The 11,543-nt window shown below is 36.1% G+C and overlaps 1 protein-coding gene across 2 annotated transcripts in view; it reads right to left on the minus strand.

Annotated features, from left to right (window-relative positions):
- EPC2 (enhancer of polycomb homolog 2) overlaps positions 1-11,543 on the minus strand; it is a 127,428-nt gene that overhangs the window by 12,752 nt on the left and 103,133 nt on the right. Inside the window, exons 7-10 of one of the 2 annotated variants that reach the window (XM_061438410.1) lie at positions 10,550-10,741; positions 7,254-7,343; positions 3,563-3,708; positions 3,110-3,453 (exon numbers count right to left, since the gene is read on the minus strand). In XM_061438410.1, coding sequence (XP_061294394.1) covers positions 3,110-3,453; positions 3,563-3,708; positions 7,254-7,343; positions 10,550-10,741 — 772 coding nt within the window. The remainder of the gene's footprint in view (positions 1-3,109; positions 3,454-3,562; positions 3,709-7,253; positions 7,344-10,549; positions 10,742-11,543) is intronic. The other variant, XM_061438417.1, reaches the window with a different exon arrangement.

An 11,543-nucleotide genomic window follows, 5' to 3' on the forward strand; every position in this document is an offset into this window, starting at 1 on the left:
GGAAGAGTCAAGTCAAATAGTTCTGAAGTGTTTCAAGAAAGTACAGTAGAAAGCTGCAAATATTTGGCCATATTCAAGTTGAGAAGGAACATTTAAAACCAATCCTTTGTTATGACATTCATTGGTAGAGAAAAAATTCAATCTATGGTCAAATCTACTTATAAATGCTTATGGTTGATATGTTTTTAAACTCTCTTTTTGGCAAAATTATTGTAATTTTTGGTACAAGAATTTCAGTTAAATAATTTGAATAATGTCTTAGAGTTGGCTAAAAAAGGATGTGACCTAATATTTGACAGTTCAGTTCAGTCGCTCAGTCGTGTCTGACCCTTTGTGACCCCATGACTGCAGCATGCCAGGCCTCCATGTCCATCACCAAAATCTGGAGTTTATCCAAAAGCATTCCCATTAAGTCTGTGATGCCATCCAATCATCTCATCCTCTGTCATCCCCTTCTCCTCCCACCTTCAATTTTTCCCAGCATCAGGGTCTTTTCAGATGAGTCAGTTCTTTGCATCAGGTGGCCAAAGTACTGGAGTTTCAGCTTCAACATTAGTCCTTCCAATGAACACCCAGGACTGATCTCCTTTAGGATGGACTGGTTGGATCTCCTTCAGTCCAAGGGACTCTCAAGAGTCTTCTCCAACACCACAGTTCAAAAGCATCAATTCTTCGGTGCTCAGCTTTCTTTATAGTCCAACTCTCACATCCATACATGACTACTGGAAAAACCATAGCCTTGACTAGACAGACCTTCATTGGCAAAGTAATGTCTCTGCTTTTTAATATGTTGTCTAGGTTGGTCCTAACTTTCCTTCCAAGAAGTAAGCATCTTTTAATTTCATGGCTGCAGTCACCATCTGCAGTGATTTTGGAGCCCCCCAAAATAAAGCCTCTTACTTTTTCCACTGTTTCCCCTTCTATTTGCCATGAAGTGATGGGACCAGATGCCATGATCTTAGTTTTCTGAATGTTGAGCTTTAAGCCAACTTTTTCACTTTCCTCTTTCACTTTCATCAAGAGGCTCTTTAGTTCTTCTTCGCTTCCTTCCATAAGGGTGGTGTCATCTGCATATCTGAGTTTATTGATATTTCTCCCAGCAATCTTGATTCCAGCTGTGCTTCTTCCAGCCCAGCGTTTCTCATGATGTACTCTGCATATAAGTTGAATAAGCAGGGTGACAATATACAGCCTGGACGTACTCCTTTTCCTATTTGGAACCAGTCTGTTGTTCCATGTCCAATTCTAACTGTTGCTTCCTGACCTGCATAAAGATTTCTCAAGAGGCAGGTCAGGTGGTCTGGTATGCCCATCTCTTTCAGAATTTTCCAGTTTACTGTGATCCACACAGTCAAAGGCTTTGGCTTAGTCAATAAAGCAGATACAGATGTTTTTCTGGAACTCTCTTGCCTTTTCGATGATGTTCATGAATGGGCTCCAGCGGATGTTGACAATTTGATCTCTGGTTCCTCTGTCTTTTCTAAAACCAGCTTGAACATCTGAAGTTCACTGTTCACATATTGCTGAAGCCTGGCTTGGAGAATTTTGAGCATTACTTTATTAGCGTGTGAGATGAGTGCAATTGTGAGGTAGTTTGAGCATTCTTTGGCATTGCCTTTCTTTGGGATGGAATGAAAACTGACCTTCTCCAGTCCTGTGGCCACTGCTGAGTTTTTCAAATTTGCTGGCATATTGAGTGAAGCACTTTCACAGCATCATCTTTCAGGATTTGAAACAGCTCAACTGGAATTCCATCACCTCCACTAGCTTTGTTCTCAGTGATACTTCCTAAAGGCCCACTTGACTTCACATTCCAGGATGTCTGGCTCCTACTATTTCTACACTTCTAAGAATCCTGCTGTCTAAAGTCATATTAGGTATTAATCCATTTCAGCTTCAAAAGGTCATTAAACTTCACACTCATGAACTTTATGTATAATCAGATACCATTTTCCTTACCTAAATTCGTTTGGGAGAAAATTAACCAACTAAGTTGGAGAAATGATATGCCAACTTCCAATCATTCAAACAAATCCAATTTTCCATAACAACCTTTAAATAGACAAACATCTAAGTAAAGTTTGAAAATAAACAGCTCAGTAATTAAAAAGGACTAAACACTACATAGACAAAATTTCAACCTAAAATGATTTAAAATCACTTTGAAGAAGCATATCAATTTTATATACTAAAATACACTGTCCAGGAAATAATTTAGAAATAAATACATTTTACAGAAAGAAAGGATATCAACAGTTTAAGTCAAGCCACATCTAGCTTTGCCTTTGTATAGACACTCACAAATTATACACTTATATATATGTGATAAAGAGAAGACTATCCACAGAAGAAAACAAATCAAAATTACATCTTAGAGTCTCTAGATGTTACACATTATTTACAATGCTGAGGTATATTAATTTTAGTACAATGCCTCTTAAAATGAAAAATACTTCTTGATCTCAATTAGAGAGGTATATTATCAGACCAAAACTACATTTTTCAGAAAGAAAGCTTTAATGGAATTTCTGAGGGGCAAATGCTTAAATTTAAGCAAAGTTAATATAATAAGTGAAAGGGAAAGGAAAAGAGGCTTCCCTGGTGGCTTAGATGGTAAAGAATCTGCTTACAATGCAAGAGACCTGGGTTTGATCCCTGGGTCAGGAAGATCCCCCGGAGAAAGAAATGGTAACCCACTCCAGTATTCTTGCCTGGAGAATTCCATGGACAGAGGAGCCTGTCAGGTTAGTGTGTTAAGCTTTCTATAACAAAAACACTTTTGTGCTATGATGATCTGATAGTAGCTAATAATCACTCTGCCCAGAGAGAATTCTCTACACATTCTCCCTGCACACTCATTGTACCAGGTACGCACAGTCAAAGTGAGTGGTTTTACAGGTATTGGTTTGGAACTTTTGGTTAAAATGCAAACCACAATAATAGTTTAGTTTCCTACATTGGGGGAAAAAAAAACATAGGTTAAGCTAAAATTCCTTTCCTCAGTAGGATCATGAAAATAAACCTTCAAAATTCATCCTGAAAGGCTATTTAGTGGATAATGAAAAATTAAGAAGAGAAGAGGATATACTTTTAACAAGTAGCAACTTACCTGATATGCCATTCTTGCTGGTGTTCAATAAAGCTACAGATGCTGCAGAAACTCTTCTATTGTTCACAGTCTGCCCTGGTTTTCTTGAGGTACATTCTTCACTATCACTGTCCTGTAAATTTAGTAGCCTTGGCTGGAAACACTGTAGTCGACATGATCTGATATTGCTTAATATTTCAGAAAGGGACAGTCTATTTTCACAATGTTTATTGGAAGCATTGGTCCGAGAGAAATTAGAAGGAAAGTCTATATTTTGGGAAGCGCTTGAAAAACCATTCAGCATTTCAGGGTCTATCTGTTTCAGGACTGGGTCATGTTCTGTGGCTATCCGGTCCATTATGACCCTGAAAAGCAATATAAAGCCAAATATTACCTACAAGAAGTTAATAACATTTTCTTGATACCATCCCTTCCATCTTGTAAACAAATACCATGTCAAAACGAACAGTTTACCTTCCACCTCTGCCAATTCGCCTTCTTGCAAATCCTATACATCGTCTTGGGACTGTGAGTGTTGTAAGACAATGCCTGTATCTTAACTTATCCAAATCTGCCAATTCTGAATTTCCAAATGAACGGTTAGTTTGGTCCAAACGAGGCTGCACAAAATGGAAAGAAAAACTGAAACTCATAGAATAATTCTGAAATGAAGAAAAGTTAAATCATGATAAAGTAACTACAGTATTAGAACAATTAAAATTTAGATATAAAAATTTAAAATCGGGATTTAAATGTTAACCAGGTAAAATTCTATAAAACTGATATAGAAGTTCACTCATCAAAATAACTTAAATTTTTATGACTATCAATATATTTAAGATATATTTTAAAAGAAATATATCTTTAAAGAACAATGTGGCTTTTAACATTTATGTAGAAGAGTTGCTGTTCAGTTGCTCAGTAGTGTCCAACTCTCAGCGACTCTAGAGATAATGAATTTAGTAATTTATAAACTTGCTACTGAGATATATTACAGAGACTTCAATAGGATTTTCAAAAATTGCACTTCAAGAAAGCAAGCATGACCTTATTCTAGGTACCTGAGTATGTTCTAGTGTCACCCAGTTTGTAGTCAATGAAAACCTGAATAGAATTTGTATCCCACAGTTGTGTGAAAACTGTATAAATTTCAATTATGTTGAATTGGTGCATGGTGCTTTTCAGGTCTACTATATGCTTCTACTTTTCTGTAAATTCATTCTATTAATTTTTAAGAGTTTGATATTGAAATTCAACTAAAAATCTTAATTTATCTACTTAAATAATTGTAATATATGGTGGAACTATATGCAACTTTGTTCTGTATTTTCCACGTCTTCTGTAAATGTGTTATCATACTTTCATAATTTGAAAAATAGAGGAAAAAAAAGCAAGCAAGCACAGATGAAATTCATACTTCCTCTATTTTTAACGACATACTGTGCGTTTCTTAGCCTTCCCATTTCCTCAGTTCAGTTCAGTTCAGTCCTCAGTTGTGTCTGACTCTTTGCAACTCCATGGACTGCAGCACGCCAGGCTTCCCTGTCCATCACCAACTCCCAGGGCCTGCTCAAACTCATGTCCATCAAGTCAGTGATGCCATCCAACCAGCTTGTCCTCTGACTTTCCCTTCTTCCACCTTCAATCTTGCCCAGCATCAGGGTCTTTTCCAATGAGTCAATTCTTCACATCAGGTGGCTAAAATATTGGAATTTCAGCCTCAGCATCAGTCCTTCCAGTGAATATTCAAGACTGATTTCCTTTAGCATGTACTGGTTGGATCTCCTTGCAGTGCAAGGGAATCTCAAGAGTTTTCTCCAACACCACAGTTCAAAAGCATCACTTCTTCAGCACTCAGCTTTCTTTATAGTCCAACTCTCACATCCATACATGACTACTAGAAAAACCATAGCTTTGACTAGATGGACCTTTGCTGGCAAAGTAGTAACCAGGAGCTGACGGTGGCTCAGATCATGAACTCCTTATTGCAAAATTCAGACTTAAATTGAAGAAAGTAGGGAAAACCACTAGACCATTCATGTATGATATAAATCAAATCCCTTACAATCATACAGTGGAAGTGAAAATAGATTCAAAGGATTAGATCTGATAGACAGAGTGCCTGAAGAACTACAGACAGAGGTTTGTGACACTGTACAGGAGGCAGTGATCAAGACCATCCCTAAGAAAAAGAAATGCAGACAGGCAAAATGGTTGTGTGAGGAGGCCTTACAAATAGCTGAGAAAAAAAGAAAGCTAAAGGCAAAGGAGAAAAGGAAAGACATACCCATCTGAATGCAGAGCTCCAAGAATAGTAAGGAGAGATAAGAAAGACTTCCTCAGTGATCAATGAAAAGAAATAGAGGAAAACAATAAAACAGAAAAGACTAGAGATCTCTTCAAGAAAGTTAGAGATACCAAGGGAACATTTCATGCAAAGATGAGCACAATAAAGGACAGAAATGGTATGGACCTGACAGAAGCAGAAGATATTAAGAAGAGGTGGCAAGAATACACAGAAGAACTATACAAAAAAGATCTTCATGACTCAGATAACCACCATGGTGTGATCCCTCACCTAGAGCCAGACATCCTGGAATGCAAAGTCAAGTGGGCCTTAGGAAGCATCACTACAAACAAAGCTAGTGGAGGTGATGAAATTCCAGCTGAGCTATTTCAAATCCTAAAAGATGATGCTGTGAAAGTGCTGCACTCAATATGCCAGCAAATTTGGAAAATTCAGCAGTGACCACAGGACTGGAAAAGGTGAGTTTTCATTCCAATCCTTAAAAAAAGGCAATGCCAAAGAATGTTCAAACTCCAGCACAATTGCACTTATTTCACATGCTAGCAAAGTAATGCTCAAAATTCTCCAAGCCAGGCTTCAACAGTACATGAATCGTGAACATCCAGATGATCAACCTGGATTTAGAAAAGGCAGAGGAACCAGAGAAAAAATTGCCAACATCCATTGGGTCATCAAAAAAAGCAAGTAAGTTCCAGAAAAACATCTACTTTTGCTTTATTGACTAAGCCAAAACCTTTGACTGTGTGGAACACAACAAACTGTGGAAAATTCTTAAAAGAGATGGGAATACCAGGCTATCTGACCTTCCTCCTGAGAAATCTGTATGCAGGTCAAGAAACAACAGTTAAAACAGGACATGGAACAACAGACTGGTTCCACATTGGGAAAGCAGTATGTCAAGGCTGTATATTGTCACTGCTTATTTAACCTATATGCAGAGTACATCGTGAGAAACTCTGGGCTGGATGAAGAACAAGCTGGAATTAAGACTGCTGGGAGAAATATCAATAACCTGAGATATGCAGATGACACCACTCTTATGGAGGAAAGTGGAAGAAGAACTAAAGAGTCTCTGGATGAAAGTGAAAGAGGAGAGTGAAGAAGTTGGCTTAAAACTCAACTTTCAGAAAACTAAGATCATGGCATCCGGTCCCATCACTTCATGGTAAATAGAAGGGGAAACAATGGAAAAAGTGAGAGGCTTTATTTTGGGGGGCTCCAAAATCACTGCAGATGGTGACTGCAGCCATGAAATTAAAAGACGCTTGCTCCTTGGAACAAAAGTTATGACCAACTTAGATAGCATATTACAAAGCAGAGGCATTACTTTGCCAACAAAGGTCCATCTAGTCAAAGCTATAGGTTTTCCAGTAGTCACGTATAGATGTGAGAGTTGGGACTATAAAGAAAGCTGAGCACCAAAGCATTGATACTTTTGAACTGTGGTGTGGAGAAGATTCTTGAGAGTCCCTTGGACTGCAGGGAGATCCAACCAGTCCATGCTAACGGAAATCAGTCCTTAATATTCACTGGAAGGTCTGATGATGAAGCTGAAACTCCAATACTTGGCCACCTGATGTGAAGGAGTGACTCATCTGAAAAGACCCTGATGCTGGGAAAGACTGAAGGCGGGAGGAGAAGGGGACAACAGAGAATGAGATGGTTCGATGGCATCAGTGACTCAATGGACAGGAGTTTGAGCAATCTCCGGGAACTGGTGATGGACTGTGTGCTGCAGTCCATGGGAGTCGCAAGGAATTGGACATGACTTAGCAACTGAATTGAACTGAAGTCATCTTGACATGAGTTATCTGTTAATTCCAGTTCCCAAAACACCACAAAAAATATAGTTCTTACAGCATAATACTGGCATCCTGCCCGCCTCCTGAAAGCACAGGGACCATCAGGATCATTTTCTTCTTCGGGTTCTGATGCTGGGGACGGTACCTAGGAAAGAAGCATGAAGTGTTCCATTTAGGAGTTACCAAAAGTCAACAGTCTTTGTAATGGTCTAAAATCAGAATCTGATCACAAACAGTGAATCACTCCACATTACATACAGTAGGTAGTGAATTCCCCAAAATATTTAAAGATTAGCACAAGTTTTGTACGGTTAATAATCATTTTTAATGGGTAAGTTCTTGCAGTTTACATGGTATTGCTTAACTGCTTCTGAACACGTAAATGCTTTAAGCTTGAAAATAATTCGTATGGTTTTTACATACCCCATTTATACATTTTATAAATATTGTATGTGGCCATAAATACTTTGTAATAATAATTATGCTTCATCTATAGGTAGGTATGCTTTTATACAATAACTTCATTTCTCTATAATAAAGCCTTAAACTAGGAAGAGAAAAAAAGCTTATGAATAACCTCCCATCCCCCAAAGCTGAAAAGTTCATACACTGCACTGAAAGGGGAGTCCCTTATTTCCCTACTTGTTTTTAAAATCATTTTTAAAATTTAACAGATCAGAAGCTGAAAATCAAAAGAGGAAAGAGGACTTGCTAAAAGGTAAGCAGACTGGTTTAGAAGTACTAATCTCACCATTGGACAGCTAAAGAATAAAGACTTTCAAAAAGTTGTCACATATTAAAAGCACAAGACCAAGTGAGACTAGGACAAATCCCCCTCCATAATCTGAGCGGACCTCTAAGGCAGCACTGGTACATTATAGCAAACATTATGTTATCGAAAACAGATTAAGTGAAATACAAATATACTCTGATTTGGCAGGAAATAATATGGTTTAGATAAATTTCTACCCATAATGGTTAAAATAAAAAAAAAAAAAAAGTTTTGGTACTTAAGTTTCAGTTGTCTCGCAATTTCACTTTGGAGTACATCTCTTTTTCTGACAACGCTGGCTCAACCACATTTACTTGCAAACTTTTGAACCTCACAAATCCCTCTCTTCCTATTTTGAGAGGAAAAATGCTTTCTCCACATTATTTCAAAACTGTGGTAATTACCACTGAGCAGGATCATCCAGGGGAGAAAGGCATTTGTTTGAGGTTCCAATATACCTCCACCAACCCTATGGGGGAGACACAGAAACAGTAAGCTGGGGCTGATTCTTCTTCCTAGGGAACCAAACTCAAACCTGAAACTTGAAAGGAAATCCCAAATGTGAATTTTACACTTTGGTTCCTTTATAAAGCAACTACCTCTTCTACAATGTACACAGAAAGTGTCACAAACAAAGTCTCAGAAATTTTTTGCATCCCTTCCTCCGGATTACCCAAGGAGGGGTTTCCAGGATTTAGTCTGAGATTTAAGAAGACAGGGCTGATGTTAGGAGAATCAGAAGCATGACTGAGAAGAGACTGGTTTGTACTCTGCTCTTTTGCAAATCAGTTGGAGAAGTCTGGTTCTTTAAGTTCTTTAAGGCTCCTTATTCCTTTATTCTTGTTTATTGGACACAGAAGAAGCATATGATTATTTTAATTATCTTTTAAACAATAAAATCCTGACTTTATAAGAGCCACATTCTAAATAGCTGCCTCACTGAATAATGTTCAACTATAGGTCCATGCTTACTTACTGTTTAGCAACCAGGGATACCATTATAAAAATTAATGTTGTCAAGGACCCAGTACAAGGATTCAGAGGAACCTAGTAGTTTCAAAATGTAATTTCATGTGGGAAGGGGACTATATGAATAAATGTAAGAATTTAGAACAGAGATGAAGATTCCTTAATAGATGAGGAATATATCTAGTATGCTGAGTGCATCTATCAGACTGGATAGACTGATTCTAGCAATATAGAAAAAGTTTCTACTAAACACAGTATCCCTTAGCATCATTCTTAAAAGGCTGGGAATGTATAGCAGAACTTTATTGGCTTTTATATATGTATTTATCTAACCATTTCACTCCTCACTTAAATTTACTGCTAGCAATTCCTTCTAATATGCTGTTTTCTCTGTCTTGGACCCTTCCCTACATTTTCTATCTGGAAAAGACCTACTATTTGTGCCCTCATTCCTTCAAAATGTCATCTAATTCATGTCCCATGACTATTCAAAGCCCTGCCTGAGTCTAACAACATAATCCTCTGTCAATTTTACTTATTTTTTAAATATTTTTTTAACTGCCCTCCCATCCAGACTGCCACATAACCTTGAGCAAGACCATCTGACAACTTTTAATAAATGACTTCATTTAAGTGCTTTTAAAGAGCATACTAAACACATTTTGTGCATTATTACAATGTGTGTGAATGCTGAAATATTATCTGGGCTAGAAAAACTAAATCATCTACAAAAAAGTGAAACTAATATAATCTAGCCAAAGAAGACAAATTTTATATAAACTCTAGATTTTAAATAGTTACTACAACAAGGAGTTTTATAAACTGTCTTGCTTCCAAATTTATGTCATGTTGATTTAAAAAAAATTTTTTTAAGCAAGTCAGTCAAAATGTTGAAATACAATAACACGTTATAGTACTTTCTTTAGGTTTCCTATACTGTATGAAAAAGAAAAAAGGAGGCCACTGCTACACCAGGTGCTAAACAATGTATTTTTTAAAATCAATCCTTTAGAATATAAAATAAAAGTTTTGTTTTAAAAGACAGCACATACGAAACAAAAATTGAGATTTTTAAACTGTTAAAATTTGCTATAAAACTGCTATAATATAACCAAAGAATTATTTTCACAAGTTAAAATTTGAACCAATTCTAAATCTTCTTTGGAGTCAAATAGTTATTGTTAAATAAATTAGCACAATTTTCATTAAAAGTTGTAAAATACAATGCTGATGGAATATGGAAATTATTATTGGTGAATGTTTATAATTATGTGTTAAATGTCTTAAAATATTTATAATCTTTAGCTCAGGATTTCCGTTTCTAATCATCTATTTCAAATATGGAAGGATGAGGTAGAGATGCTCATTTTTATAAAAGGGAGAGCTTAAAACCACCTAAATGCTACACAAAAGAAATAAAATATATTCAACTGATAGAAAATAACAAAGCAAAAACCATTTCAGTAACTACATAAATAATGTGGAAAACGTTTATGTTATAACATTAAGTGAAGAAAGCAAGAATCAAAACTCTAATATATTATGTTTTAAAATAGAGCAATATAAAAGACTAGAAGAAAATGTCTGTAAAATAGTTTTAAAACAAGCACCTGTGGAAATTCATCTTCCTCTGAGCTGTGAAAGTCATATTGCTTAAGGTCACTCTTATTGATCACAGGCAAGGTCTCAGGAGTGGGCTGTTGAGATGTTAGCACAGCCTCTGCTTTAGGCTTCTTTGGGTACTTCTTCTTTTGACGAACCACATCAGAAGCCTCTTCTTTCAAAGACAAATGATGCGGGTGCTGTTTACATGATGATTTTTCCCCCAAAAGGAAGAAATGAAAATCATTTTAGAAATCATAAAAAACTATACTGCTCTTTGAAAAAACATACATTTTTACCCAGGAGGTGACTTTATTTTCTGGTTTTAATATGCAGAAACTATTATGTGATGATAAGCTAAAAAGTGCTTTGTGTTCACAGATTACAGTGAAAAATAACTGACATTTAAATTTACTTTTTTATATTGTTATCAATACTTTAAACTAAGATATTAGTGATTTTTAAAAATTATTCTTTATTATGCAATCCAGTATTTAAAACATATTTAAATTCTATTTTAATTTTATTTAAGTCTACTGATTAATGATGAAAATTAACTATTTTTATTTTTTAAATGACTTGAATTAGATTATAAATTCATTAATTCATTTCTATGTTTATTTCTAATTTTTAAAAATACCTACATGTAGAATAACTTTTCTGAGACAGAAGAGCTTATTAATTAGGGGAAAAACCTTCACTTTTTAGAATTAATTACCACCTTATCTGAACAATAATCAAACTGTCTTCAAGTACCCCAGAGTTCTTTGGTGGCACGCAAGAGGCTGTCTGGCAGAGACTTAACTGATGGGTGGAGTCTAGAACCCAGCAATCCTCAACAGAGCAGCTGTTTCTGTTTTAATATACTAGCATTCCTTTTAATAAATAAGAATCTACTTTAAAAAGTTTGAAAATGACTGTTCTAAGCATCAAATTACAAGCGCTAACAAAGTGTAAAAGTATTTAGGAAGTTTTACATTTTTTCAAGTAGCTCAGATTTTC

This window comes from Bos javanicus, chromosome 2, assembly GCF_032452875.1.
Source record: "Bos javanicus breed banteng chromosome 2, ARS-OSU_banteng_1.0, whole genome shotgun sequence".
NCBI classification, from domain to species: domain Eukaryota; kingdom Metazoa; phylum Chordata; class Mammalia; order Artiodactyla; family Bovidae; genus Bos; species Bos javanicus.